We start from the raw sequence: 14,936 nt of genomic DNA on the forward strand, positions 1-14,936 counted from the left end.
CTTTCAGTCAGCATGATAGAAACATACAGCCAACCTTCCCCCAGATCCGTGGCAACTGGACTTCCAGCGAGCATGAAGATTTTTATGTATTTACTTACTGTTTTCCTTATCACCCAAATGATTGGATCTGTGCTTTTTGCTGTGTATCTTCATAGAAGATTGGATAAGGTAAGGTGACCTACAAGCCTTAATTAGCTAAATTGGGGGTTCTTATTGATCTAGGACGGTTTGAATTAAGTTCTACCTAAATGATGGAGAACAGTAGAAAGTGGATAATGTTTGTTGTGGCATAATGTTTGTTGCCTAGAAAGTAGAACCTTACCTCTGACTAAGATCTTGGAATGTGCAATCAGACAGCCTGGCTTCAAATCTTAGCTTAGCTCTTAACTGCTCTGAGATTCTGCACATGTCACTTCATATTTTCATTTCTTTTTCTGTCCCAGGGAAATAGAGGTAGACATAGTACCCATGGCACAGATCAAATGATTCTAGCCCTGAAGAGGAGATAAACTATGCCTGGCACATAGTACATGCTAGTTAGTTCCTAAAAGTTGCTCCCCAAAGTGAACTATTTCCCCCCACGAAGACAACTTTAAAAAAATGAGCCCCATGAAAACAACTTTAAAAGGTGAGCCAGAAAAAAAGGAACATTGATTTGATCTGAAATTCCATTGTGTTTTGGATGAGTACAGACATGAACTATGCTCCCAATCTGCCGATTGATTTTTAAAGTCAGAATGGTGCTATCTGTGCAACTCTTCAATGCCAACTGCCACTGTAAGCTGCTCTGTGCTCCGCGGAGGAGATTTTCCATGCTTAAATGATTAGGAAGGGAGCAGACTAGCTAAGAACAGTAACTTCAGGATCTACGCTGTTTCCATGTGCTGGCTCATATCCACTGAGGGCCATATGGGCTGTGTTATGAAATGCTAAGGGATAATGGGGAAGTTGTAACCCATATAGACTCAAATGTGCTGTCAAATTTAAGTGAACTTTAAATGACAGGCAAAGCTATTGGCAAACTCCACCTTATATTTTGTTTTGATTTTATTTGGTTAAGTTTGGATTTTTCCCCCCTTTTTGAGACAGTTTCATACTGTAGCTCAGAATGGTCTGGAACTCTCTAGATAGACGAAACTGGCTTCTAACTCACAGGAACACTCCTGCCTCATCCTACAAATATAGAGATTACACACATGTTCCACTATACTTGTATTGGTTCTTGTTTTGAAAGTTAAGAATTTGCCCTTAAGACAAGAAGAAATTGTTCAGAATTAGTTGACAACACAAGTTAATTGCATACATTTAATTACTCACATATAAAAAAGAAAATATTGCATTCACTTTGGGGATAAGAGATAATTTCTTTTAAAATGCAAAGCATTTCTACAAGTACAGAAGAAATGAGAGATGTAATTATAAATCCATGTTGTGAATGAATGCCGCTGTAATGCCTCGTGTCATGAACACTACCATGAAGCAGGCAAACTAGCTCGGCAGCAAACTACTTTATGGCTGGTGGGAAACATGACAATTATAGGACACTGCTGTTGTGGTACACTGAGATTAAAAGTCATTAGAATAGCTATGATTTCTATTGAGAGGCACAGAAAATATGCCATCGGAATCACCGGCTTTTTAGGCTGTTAAATGGCAAGTGCCAAACAGCAGTAATCCAGCATGATACCTTTTAATATTCCCCCATTTACACTGTCAAAGTCCCCCTCTCGTCGGTGCCATGGAAGTGGATGTGGAGGCAGACGTGATTAGCTGCATTCTTCTTCACTATGACATTTCTCACCAGTCTCCTATTTCAAAACAGGTCGAAGAGGAAGTAAACCTTCATGAAGATTTTGTATTCATAAAAAAGCTAAAGAGATGCAACAAAGGAGAAGGATCTTTATCCTTGCTGAACTGTGAGGAGATGAGAAGGCAATTTGAAGACCTTGTCAAGGTAAGGTGCTCAGCTCCTGGCAGATTTCACAGAGAAGTTTTCTTACATTTCCCAGTCCTGCAAACTGAATTCTGACCCTGGGAAGCTTTAACGTATAAGCAGGGATAGTGGGCACAGCTGCGATCTCAGCGCCTGAGAGGCCAAAGTCAAAGGACGACTGCTGTGGGTTCCAGGTCAGCTTGGTCTACAGAGTGAGACATGATCAAAATGTACTGTATATAAACATACTCGTACATATATATACATGTACACACATATGTGTAGGTGTGGAAATGTGTACATACAAAAAGAAAAGAAAAGACAAAGCCTTACAATAAAATGAAGAAGAGAGCTGAGTTGGCTATGTGCATACTACTGCAACAACAAAAAAGTTTTCATTCTTTTGTACAGATAATGTGTAATCCAATAATAGAGTAAAGAAGTCAGGATCTTACTTCATTTATAAATTCATGACACATATGGAAGTCACAGGACAGCTTTCGAGTCTTGCTTCTTTCCTTCCACTGTGTGAATCCTGCAGATTGAACTCACATCCTTAGGCTTAGCCTTTACCCACTGAGCCACTTCATTGTTCTCTTCAAACCTTATTTCAGAACTTAATATACATCCTCCTATTTGGTCAGCAAGGTATAATTTAACCTAGTGAAGAGGAAGATTCTAAAAACTTACTCCTAGGCCACTTACTGGGATCAGAATTCAGTTCAAATCTGCCTGACTTTATTTTAAGCTAGAATGTATTTTTTTTTAATTTTTCAAGACAATCTTGAGTAGCATAGGATGGTCCTCAGCTTGTAGAAGACTTGTATGTGGCTGAAGACCTGCTCTCCACATCCTTCTGCTTCTAACCTCAGGCATGCAGCACTATGTCCAGTTTAATCTAGATTTTATTGTTTTAGTTTTGTACAATGCTCAGTTGTTTGTACCTTGTGTATTAACCCTCCCCATTCTATAATCTAGGATTTCCATAAAATTCTTAACACTTTATTTGCAAGACTGGTGAGTTTAGAAAATGTCTTAGGTTTCTCCAGTGCTTACATGTAGAGTCCTAGGGACTGAGACTCTATAAGGACACAACCAGCTCTGGTCTTCTCTCTGTGATCAGTCTTCAGTTTCTTTGAACGGCAGTGAAAGTGGCTTGTTCTTTTTTTCCCTTTTCTCTCTGTTACAGAGAGGTTTCCCAGGTGACCTTCCAATTCCCTTCATCCTCATTCAGGCCAGATGTAGAAAGCTTCCAGAATCATCTACCTAGGATAGGAGGGAAAGAGTCTTTTCGGCTTTTATGAAAAAAAAAAAAAGTAGAACTTTTAAAGCTTATCAGCCAAGGCTGTAGGAGTGTACTGTTTACCTGTCAGGGTATATAGAATTACTGTTTACCTGTCAGCTATGGAACTCCAAGCAATGCCATCTTTACCTAGGCTATAAAAAAGCTAAACTTCAAAGTTTTCCCATCAGCTAATTGTCCTCTATCTAAGGCTCCCCCTTTAGGTCGCCATTTTCCTAGAGTTCTCGCTCAGAAACACAATTTGGAACTGTTGAGCCCAGCAAGTCAACTGTAGACTAATTCCAGATTAGATTTGTGTTTTCTCAGCTAATGTGAGCAGACTTTGGACCATGAGGTGGCTGGCCCAGAATAAACTTGAAGTCACGGGGCCTTCTGGGGTTTTAGAAACACTCCGGTGTAAATCTCAATTCTTAGAATTCCAGTCTTCTCTTTACCATCTCTACAAAGTGGTCAGCCAATATTCATTTAAATAGCTCTCATGACAAAGAGCACCTTAACTTCTGAGACAAGTATCATGGAGGTCTCATGGTGCATGGAAGATGGGGGTCAGGGCTCGTGTTAGGGCAAATGCAGGCACCACTTTAAACAGTGTAATTACATAGTAAAATCTACTTTGCTCCCGGTCTAGTATGGTCAGTCTCATGGTTATCTGTCTACCAGTTTCTGAAGTGTCTTTGATTGGCATCAAATCACTTCCATTTCAGGTTAAAGAGCTCATTATAACCTTATCTGCCATGTAGAATTTCCATGTAGAGAGAAATCATTAATGTAAGATATTTATTTTTGAAATTTGACTTTAAAAACCCTTTCAATTGAAGTGAAGAGTGAAGCCACACAAAAAAAGAAAAAAGGGCTCTGGGAGTGTGAGTTGGGGAAAGTTCACAAAAGTCAAGGCTAGGTTCAGAAAAGACAAACTTTGCTGATTTCACGTTTTCATCTGGGCCAGGCCCCAACACCACTGCAACCACCTAGCCTAAACGTATCTCGACTTCAATCATCACACACTAGTGTTTGAAAAGCCACCAAAGAGTCCTTTGTTTACTTGTCAGCTCGCAAACATTTTCCTGTTGCTGCATTGTCACGGTGCCCCCACCACAGCTCAAATGGAAAGTTGATCTGTGGGGCTCTCTGTGCTTTAAGCCCTCACTCACAGCTGGCAACCAAGCTGAGTCTATAGTTGCATTAGGCAAAAGTAACAACACAGACACCTTCTTGGGGTGAAGAATGTGAAGGAAAGGCCCACAATGCATTAGGTTCCAGGACTGAAAAGGAGCATAAGACTATCAGATCTGAAAGCACTGTTTTTTTTCCCTGCCTGTTCTGAAGAGAGTGATGTAACAGATTGAGCCAGGTCTGTGAATTCTACTTTCTGTACTTCGTGTAAGCCTCGGGCCCTTGGTTGATCTCATACTCACCAGGCCTTTGATTCAGACTTCTTAAAATGGCGGCAACAGCCTTGATCATCTCTCGGGCTCCATAGAAGGAAGTCTGTGCTAGCTTCCTCAAGTATGTCCAGCATTCTTTCATGTTATAAATAAAAGAAATCTTTCAGTGTTGCATTTAATAGGCATTGTGGAACATGCCTGCTGTCAGCATTTGGGAGGTAGAGGCAGGAGGGTCAGGCATTCAAGGTCTTCCACAGCTTCATAACAAGTTCAAGATTAGCCTAAGCTTCATGAAAACTCATCTTAAAAGCATAAAACAATGTGCATGGAATTTTCAAAGAAAAACTAAAATAAAAATAAGAAACTAAGTGTTCTGAACACCATCACCAGCATTAGAAGTTCTATCTCTGCTGAATGTTAATTACTCTAAATATTATATGCCATACAGAATAAGCACCCACAAAACACACTCAAAGCAAAGTGTGTATTTCTCTCCCATGATCATAGTCAAATCTTTTCTTAAGAGGTTTCAAACTAACCTTATTCTAAGAGATCTATGTCCTGAATTTTGTTTGATAATATTCCATATACCAGTTTCAGTGGTTGAATTATTACCCCATTCAGCATTATTTATCAATATCTGTCAAAAGACAGGGAGGTCAGGGTCATAGAAAGGGTCAGAGTCACAACCTCTGATCTGGGGAGAGCACTGTAATGGAGATAATAAGGCCTGGATTTTGCTTCCAGGGTCTCCCCTGGGTTTTCTGGGCTGTCAGCTCATCTGTCAGAGCCAGGGATTCCCAATTGCTATGGTGGAATTAATGGCTGCATCTTAAGCTATATTATAATCCTTAGCAGAAGCAGACAACACAGTACTGAGAATCGCCAGATGAATGATACCTTTAAAACTCCTAAAACAAGCTTCGGTCAACTGATCTTTTGCAATGACTCTTCTTTTAGGATATAACGTTAAACAAAGAAGAGAAAAAAGAAAACAGCTTTGAAATGCAAAGAGGTAGGTTGCTATTACCAATTTTGTTAAATGCTTTAAGAGTGAAAAGAAGCTTTGGATTGGGCACATGAAACAGGGAATGCTTAGCCCTGCAAATAAAATGCAAGACATTTGTTAAACTGCTACCTTCTCAGGCCTCTGTGATACAGAAAGGCCATGTGGATGAGGATATGTTCCTGTTAATATTGATGATAGTAAATATGAAAAACAAAACACATCCAATACCTTTATCCAAAGGACCACACAATTGGCTCCATCTTCAGAGGACCAAGTGAAACAAAAGTCATCGTTTGGTAAAATTGGCATTCATCTTTCAATGATAACTATTTTGTGGGAGGACAGTAACCCAGTGGGTCTTCTGGGATCAATGAATACAGAGTGGCTACATTCTAATCTTTGTCTGTTCTTAACATGAGAGCATCCTGGACATCTGGAGGTCATGAAAGGACCTTGATGGCTCTCAATTCCAGGACAGCCCTGAGAATATCAATGAAGAAATTACTGAACTTATGGCCTCTGCTTAGATATGCCTTGAGATAAGATACCTTATACTCAATAACACATTCCAGTCTATCTTTGAATAGCTCTAATAATTATATTAAGGTCAATATCTACTCAAAAAAAGGTCTTACCTCCTAACTGTGTTCCTCAGAAATTTCCTGGAGTATCTAATTTTGGGGCACATTTCTGTTCTTTGGAGATGTACTGAGCAAAGAATAATTACTTCTCTATATAGCAGCGGTCTCAACACTGGAGACAGCAGCCATGGTCCCAAGTTTCCATTGAACACATACTTATTTAGGCTAAACACACCCAGCACCTTCTACTTTATGTTCCCTTTATGATCCTTTGTAATATACCTACACAGTTTGCAGCAGCAGGCACATAACTGGAAAGAAAGTAACCACAGTTTCTACATTAGGAGATGGGCACTTTTAATTTGGAAGCAAGGCTCTTGCATAAGAAACAGAGCTAGATTTGAAAGTCTGGACACCTTCTTAGAATTGGGAACAAAACACCCAAAGAAGGAGTTACAGAGACAAAGTTTGGAGCTGAGACAAAAGGATGGACCATCTAGAGACTGCCATATCCAGGGATCCATTCCATAATCAGCCTCCTAACGCTGACATCATTGCATACACTAGCAAGATTTTGCTGTAAGGACCCTGATATAGCTGTCTCTTGTGAGACTATGCCGGAGCCTAGCAAACACAGAAGTGGATGCTCACAGTCAGCTATTGGATGGATCACAGGGCCCCCAATGGAGGAGCTAGAGAAAGGACCCAAGGAGCTGAAGGGGTCTGCAACCCTATAGGTGGAACAACAATATGAACTAACCAGTACCCCGGAGTTCTTGACTCTAGCTGCATATGTATCAGAAGATGGCCTAGTCGGCCATCAGTGGAATGAGAGGCCCATTGGTCGTGCAAACTTTATATGCCCCAGTACAGGGGAACGCCAGGGCCAAAAAGTGGGAGTGGGTGGGTAGGGGAGTGGGGGGAGGGTATGGGGGACTTTTGGGATAGCATTGGAAATGTAAATGAGGAAAATACAAAAAAAAAGAAAGTCTGGACAGTCACTTGACCCAAACAGATACCATGATCATATCACTAACTCAGTTTGCAGGTACAGTGTTGTCCACTACCACACCAGTATATGGAATCTGTTCTTAAAAGCAAGATTCAAGGCAGCTTTAATGAAGACCAATATTTTAGTCTGTGTCTATTTATGTTAAGTGGAATGGAGTATTGAATACCAATCAGGAAAAAGACCAATTCAGTTTTTGAAGTACTAGAAACCACCTTTTCCTTCAGTAGGAAGGATTCCAGACCAGTTATCCTTCCTTTAACATAAACTACTTTAGCATAGTCACTATTATGCAGTTATAGAACTGAACCCTTTAATCTCATGAGCTGTTGTATATTTCTTTGGCCTGACAGTTTGCTTTTGGTTTCACTCCAGGTGATGAGGATCCTCAAATTGCAGCACACGTTGTAAGCGAAGCCAACAGTAATGCAGCATCCGGTAAGTCCCATCACTTCGGAGTGAAAGCTACCCAAGTGTATGAGCATGTGTGTATGTGTATGTTGGGTACTCCAAAGCCATTCGGCCTAATCATTAGGCACTTTTCTTCCTCCAGGGACCAATTTACCAACCTACCCATATAACTCTTCATACACTGTCCTTTGTTATCAGAGTCAGCTCAAACGCACAGATGGGACTTAGGGGGACAAAAGGAGGTGGAAACAGTCTCTATGTTCTCATTATGCTTTTTCTCAGTGGCTGCTTCTAAATGATGAATGACTAGGTGGAGGAACCATTATTTTGCAAGTATAAAAAGAGATGGCAGGTAGTGACCTCCTCGCTGGGAACATCTCTTCTTCTGAAACCTCTCCACTGTGTATAAATGGGCCTCAGGAGGTCTTTTCTGTCATCTGTCAATCCCTGTATGATTAACCCCAGGCTCAGTGGGGCTGACCTCGGGGAAATTAAAGGTAAAAATCATTTTGTAAAGATCAATAGGCGCTGAGACGTTAGATTTTTCAATGAAGTAACAACAGATGGCATACTGTGGTCTTTTCAACACCAATGCTTTTATTTCTATATGTATTCTACCATCATCCAGCCCTTATTTTTTCCCCAAATCTCTACCCTGTAATAGCTAGTACTATAAAATGAATCCCCTCTCTAGATGAATGGAAATGTGTATGTATGCTAGCATAAAATTTCCCATATACATAAAGGCATGAGCATGGGATCAGCCCTAGAAAGCTTCAGCAGAGTAGTTTACAATGGAGTTCTAAATCATGTGTGTGCATTTGTGCATGTGCACATGCACACACGAGAGAGAGAGAGAAAGAGAGAGAGAGACAGACAGACAGACAGACAGACAGAGAGACAGAGAGACAGAGAAAGACACAGAGACACAAAAGAAGACACTGATACTGGGTTGGGTTGTTTTTGAGGTGACATGAGCTCCTTGGTGACTATAACACAGAAGCACATGCATGATATTGTGGCTCATGGTATATAAGTAAGAGTACTGGTTAGGGAGTTTGTGAGCACAGGGGTTTAAAAGCTAAGAATTTCTTGCTAAATGACGTTAGGCAAATCCAATTTATCCTGTGGCAGTTTTCTTTCTCATCTACTTTATAGAGTAGTTTTGAATATCAAATCAACTAACTAGTGTGGAAGAAGGTTATATTATTAAGCAATATTATACACGAACAACATGCCAGGACTTAGATTCCTTCATTGTGATAACCAGAGATTGACCTAACATTCTTCATGGATTCCAGTTGCTCTTTTATTATTTATTGCTTTTGTCATATACTGTTCTCTCAAAATTATGTTTATGGGAAAACACCACAATATTGCTGTGACAGAGAAACCATTTACATATTATAGCAACAAAGAAACCTCCTAGAATCATCTCCTATAGGTCTTTATCCACCTGTACCCAAATCTTTTGGTCCTTGGATATATTTAATAGAATTTTGAATTTTTCAAAAGGCATAGAACTGGTACTGCCTGCCTGTGAAATATGTCACAGTCTATATCACAGTAGATCTGTATAGGACAACATAGGGAAGATAGTACAGTACACTGCCACCCCAAATTTCTTATTCCTTTCTGGACATGATGCTACAAACTTGACCTAAATCCCCTAGTAATAACCAAAATGAAATAAGGAATTAACCAAGTGGCACATGATCTCAGTGCTAGGGAAGAAGCAAAAATATTATATGTTTAAGGTCATCCAAAAGTACAAAGTGAATTCCAGGTCAACCTGGGTTCCATAAAATCTTGTCTTCCCCCAAAAGGGGATAAATTCAGTAGACAGAGGCAGGTAGATCTCTGTGAGTCCCAAGCTAGCCTAGTCTGCATAACAAGTTGTAGGCCAGCTTCTGTTTTCTTTTCTGTCTCAAAAAAGAAAGCAGAAGTGTAAGTGGGTAATGTATTTATTAAACTGAAAAGAATCTGGTCCTTTTTTTCTCATTCAAATGGTTCAAAAGTGAAAACATCACAAAACAAACATCCTTTATAGAGAATTTGGGGTGCAATGTATCAGGTGCAATGCCTTCCTGTGCAAAAAGAGGAGCCTTAATCAGTAGTATCTTATGCCATAACACATGTAAGACCATCAAATAAAACAATTAAATACCTCAAGAAAGCAAATATATCAATACTTTTACTTCCCCCTGCCTCCCACCTTTCACCCCCATCAAATCTAGCTGTGGAAGCTGAGATTTGAAATCGGGTGCACACACCACTTTGAACCCACTCAACAACTTGGCAGAGAAAAGGGCACACTGTTGGTGGGGACTCTGCCCTAGCCGCAAGAATATGGGTACTTTCAAGTTGGTGGCACCCACTACAATGGGAGATCAAAACACAGTTAAATGAACACATGGTTTATTTTCATACTTCCCTGCCTATTTTAGGCTTGGTCGTGGGAGGCAGGTCAGGTTTGCAACAGCATGAGGTAGAAGGAAGAAGTGGGGTCTTGACTCTGAGCTGACGCTAATCTAGGTAAACTGACAACTCTAGCTATGTAACATTCATGATAAGTTAAATGTTTGCACTCCTGTTTAGCAAGAATTTTATAACATTCATAAATCTCAAGTCATTTATGCTTCATTTTAAAACCATGTATTTATTTATGTTTGAGTATGCCTGTCTGTGTGAATGTATGTACACATATAAGAAGGGTAGTGGAGGTACACAAAGATCAGATGACGGTGTCCTTGTCTTAGCACTCTCCACCTAGTCTCCTGGACTAGGAGCTTTCCTTGAACCTGGGACTCAAGTCTTCTCATGTAGGTTGGGTACCAGCGTGTCTCAGTGATCTCCTCTATGCCTGACCACCCCAGTCCCTTTTGTGTTGTTGTTGTTTTGAAACAGGGTCTTGCTTAGCCCTGATAGGTCTCAAAGTCAGTATGTGGCCAAGGATGACGTTGACCTTGCCTTCATGATTCTCCTGCTTCAATGTTGTCTGGGAATTTTAGGTGCATATCACCAAGCCTGGCTAATCATTTGCACTTTCTTAAATTCAATGGTAAATTGGTTTGGAGAACTCGAAAGGGAGGAGAAATTTTGCTGTTACATGCCATTTTATTTAACCTTTTCAGATCTCTGAAACATGCTGTAATACTGTCCCTGTTCTGTTGATTCAGAGTTAGTGTCAGGTTCCAATCTGGGGAGATCACGTGATGTGCCCAAGTTTGAAGAAAACCAAGGGGGAAAAAAAAAAACAAACCTCTGAAGCCCATATAAACTTGGTCTCTGTAATCCCTTGTGCCTCTGAGGGCCATAAAGTGCGTTGAGAATTCATTCTCACATGAAGTCGGCATCTGACCTTAAACCTTATTTCCTGTTAGAATATATGCCGTGCTGTGCTTAAACTGACCAGCGATTCCCTCTCTTTCTTACAGTTCTACAGTGGGCCAAGAAAGGATATTATACCATGAAAAGCAACTTGGTAATGCTTGAAAATGGGAAACAGCTGACGGTTAAAAGAGAAGGACTCTATTATGTCTACACTCAAGTCACCTTCTGCTCTAATCGGGAGCCTTCGAGTCAACGCCCATTCATCGTCGGCCTCTGGCTGAAGCCCAGCAGTGGATCTGAGAGAATCTTACTCAAGGCGGCAAATACCCACAGTTCCTCCCAGCTTTGCGAGCAGCAGTCTGTTCACTTGGGCGGAGTGTTTGAATTACAAGCTGGTGCTTCTGTGTTTGTCAACGTGACTGAAGCAAGCCAAGTGATCCACAGAGTTGGCTTCTCATCTTTTGGCTTACTCAAACTCTGAACAGTGCGCTGTCCTAGGCTGCAGCAGGGCTGATGCTGGCAGTCTTCCCTATACAGCAAGTCAGTTAGGACCTGCCCTGTGTTGAACTGCCTATTTATAACCCTAGGATCCTCCTCATGGAGAACTATTTATTATGTACCCCCAAGGCACATAGAGCTGGAATAAGAGAATTACAGGGCAGGCAAAAATCCCAAGGGACCCTGCTCCCTAAGAACTTACAATCTGAAACAGCAACCCCACTGATTCAGACAACCAGAAAAGACAAAGCCATAATACACAGATGACAGAGCTCTGATGAAACAACAGATAACTAATGAGCACAGTTTTGTTGTTTTATGGGTGTGTCGTTCAATGGACAGTGTACTTGACTTACCAGGGAAGATGCAGAAGGGCAACTGTGAGCCTCAGCTCACAATCTGTTATGGTTGACCTGGGCTCCCTGCGGCCCTAGTAGGCCAAGTTCTAAAGTCTCCCACGGAGAATTGAGAAACTCTGCCTCCACCTCCCCCCCCCATACCCCAACACTCAGTATTTCAATGTCTCTACTCTCTCTTTCCCTCTCTCCCCTCCCTTTCGCTCCCTCCCTCTCTCCCATCTCTCTCTCTCTCTCTCTCTCTCTCTCTCTCTCTCTCTCTCTCTCTCTCTCACACACACACACACACACACAGACATACACACACACACACACACACACACAGACACACACACACACACACACACACACACACACACGGAGTCAGGCTATTGTTGGCTGGTTCTCTTATTATCTACCCTGTATCTGTCTACAGCACTGTCGGGTCTGTAGACAGGAGCTCTTGGCCTTCCCATTCCTCCTGATGGAATGACTATATTTAAAGAAATCTGTTGTAGCTCCCTGAAATCTCCATTGTTTCCATAGTGAACTTAATGATTATGTTATTATTTATTTTTTGATTAATAAAGACCCTCTAACATTATTGTTGTTGTATAGCTCTCATCCAATTTGTGGGGAGGAAGAAGTATTTGGAAGGAATTTTGCCAACTCTCTTTGGTGGGAGGCTGTTACCATAAGCTTAGTTCTCAAGCTGAGCATACAACAATTTATACCGTAACAACATTCTCTCTGCAAGTCTGCTATGGCCTTTGATAGATGAGACGGAAGTCTGGTCAGTGAAAAGCACTCGTTCTCTGTTCCCACCTTGCTCTGGAATGGTAGAAGGGGACTGGAGAGAGAGCCGTAAATGAGAAGCAGGAATCAATCTTTCTAATAGCTGTGCTCTAAGCAAGAAGAAAACAGAGCTGGAACAACCTGAGGGTGATTTTTGGCTCTGAGCCTTCCACTGAAGCCAGGGGGAATATTTCTTGCTACCTTCAACTGTGATGTAAGAAATGATAATGTAAGAAACTCAAGAGTTTAACCGGTAGAATGTTTTGATTAAAAGAAGCACATCCATCTAAAAAAATTACTAATGTAGGAATAAAAAGGCGAAAGTGTCTTTCCTCTTGTCCTTGCTCTTCAGTCGTATGGATGACACAGCTGTATCTTGACGAGAGCTCTTGTAATGTGAAGACTCACTGAAAAGCTGAAATTGTGCTCGACAAGCCTGTGTGTCTATACACATTCCCCAACAAGAGACTTTAGGTATGAGCAAGAATGATGCTTGTGGATTTAGTAACTCAGTAGAAATATGTGCGCTGTGCCTTTGTGCCCAGAACTGCAAAGGAGAAAAAAGCATCAACTGATCAAACTCTGCGTAAGCTGCTTAAAGGACATGATGCAGCAGCCATGGCGGCCTAGTAGATTGTGGCCATGATGCTCTTACAGTGTGGGCCTTCCTTAGGAAGGCCAGAATCCTACGTCTTCTTGAAAGAAGGCATTAGCTCAGTCAAAAGGGAGGGTAACAACATATGTATCATAATTCTTTCTTCCTTACAACTGATGTCCATATTGTGGCATAATCTTTTTTTATGCAGTTTGTTTGAGTTAGTGAGAATAGGATGGGCGTGCGACATCACTAGTTTAGTAGTGTGTCACCTGGAGAGATAGATTTTATTTTACTTTTTATACACTTTAAGATATAATACTATTCCTTCCCCCTTCCCTTTCCTACCTACAGACAGATGCCCAAAGTCCCTCCCTCCCCTTCCATGTCTCTCCACTCTCAAATTAATAGTAGTCTCTTTTTCTTTGATTATTAGTATTACATACATATATTTTTGATTATTAGTATTACTATATATATGCATAAATATATAAATATAATCCACTGACTCAATTTTTGTTGTTTACATGTGTGTAGTTTCAGAGCTGACCACTTTGTAAACAGTATTTCCTAAAATAGCTGTACAAACAAGAACATAACACCCCAGGCATATTTTTTAAAACTCTTTGTATAGTCATGTTTTCTTGTTTAGAACATTGCTCCAGTGTTTCAGCCTACATTCTTGTTCCTTGGGAACCGTTATCTTCCAAGCTAGTTCTACTTCTAGTAAGGAATTTGTTCAGAACAGCTATATCCAGCTGGGTATGGTGGTGTGCACCGGAGATACCAACATAGCTTTGGAGAGATGAAACAGAGTTGCAGCAAATTCAAGACCAGCCTGTTTTACCTAGTGAAATCCAGGCTAGCCAGGATATTGAGATTCTTTACATTAATTAATTAGTTAAATGATTGTAAACAGAAGTAATAGCGTTGATATAAAATGCTGCATTTTCGAGGCCACCTTCTCCTCTCCTAGAATCTCTACTGCCCTCTAGAGCTGCTTCCCACAGCTCCATCCCAGATTTTTTTTTTGACCTTGCACTCCAAACAACCAAGCCCCCAAGCCTCTCACCTTGTTTCCTCACAAGGTCTCCTCGCTAGTTCAAAAGCCTCTAACTCCAACAATTCACCGTCTCCTTCTGCCCTACATTCCCGAGGGTCTCTCTGCTCGCAATAGGCACGGCTTTAATAAACACTTTCAAGTTACTAATGAAATACTTTTGAGGTAGGGAGAGTTTGGAGTTTGATTTGTTTATTTTAGCATTTGGGGGGGTGGGGGACAGGGCCCAGGCTGGCCTAGACCTATGTGTTTTTGCAGGACTTGAATCCATGGTGATCTTCCTGCTTCCAATTCTCATCCTCCTGGGATGACAGGAGTGAGTCACCTGAGTAATAGTTTGGGTTTTTATATCCCCTAGAAGTCCTCTACCCCTCATCAGTGGGCTCAGGCTCTCAGATCCAATGCATGCAGATGGAACTTTGGATCTTGCTACCTACGGGACAACATCTTCTGTCAGTGTTGCTTATTCCACCAATTGCCATCTTCCTCTACCCCACTTACCAAAGCAGAAACCTGCCTTGAGCAAGGATCCTCTTGCTTCCCGCTCCCACATGCTGGAATTAGAAGCCTATGCCACTGTACTGGCTAGTTTTGTGTCAACTTGACACAGCTGGAGTTATCACAGAGAAAGGAGCTTCAGTTGAGGAAATGCCTCCATGAGATCCAACTGTAAGGCATTTTCTCAATTA

The 14,936-nt window shown here is 41.1% G+C and overlaps 1 protein-coding gene across 1 annotated transcript; it reads left to right on the forward strand.

Moving 5' to 3' along the window:
* Positions 1-11,900, forward strand: Cd40lg (CD40 ligand). The gene is made up of 5 exons (NM_011616.2): positions 1-168; positions 1,823-1,954; positions 5,582-5,636; positions 7,596-7,658; positions 11,069-11,900. The coding sequence occupies exons 1-5, from the start codon at positions 13-15 to the stop codon at positions 11,443-11,445; spliced, it is 783 nt and encodes a 260-aa protein (NP_035746.2). The 5' UTR covers positions 1-12; the 3' UTR covers positions 11,446-11,900.
* The last annotated feature ends 3,036 nt before the right edge of the window (positions 11,901-14,936 follow it).

Source organism: Mus musculus, chromosome X (genome assembly GCF_000001635.26).
Source record: "Mus musculus strain C57BL/6J chromosome X, GRCm38.p6 C57BL/6J".
Lineage (NCBI taxonomy): Eukaryota > Metazoa > Chordata > Mammalia > Rodentia > Muridae > Mus > Mus musculus.

Coding starts and splice junctions, on each gene's coding strand:
- Cd40lg (NM_011616.2), top strand. CDS start 13: ATGATAGAAACATACAGCCAACCTTCCCCCAGATCCGTGGCAACTGGA. Junction 169..1,822: donor TTCATAGAAGATTGGATAAG/GTAAGGTGACCT, acceptor ATTTCAAAACAG/GTCGAAGAGGAAGTAAACCT. Junction 1,955..5,581: donor AATTTGAAGACCTTGTCAAG/GTAAGGTGCTCA, acceptor CTCTTCTTTTAG/GATATAACGTTAAACAAAGA.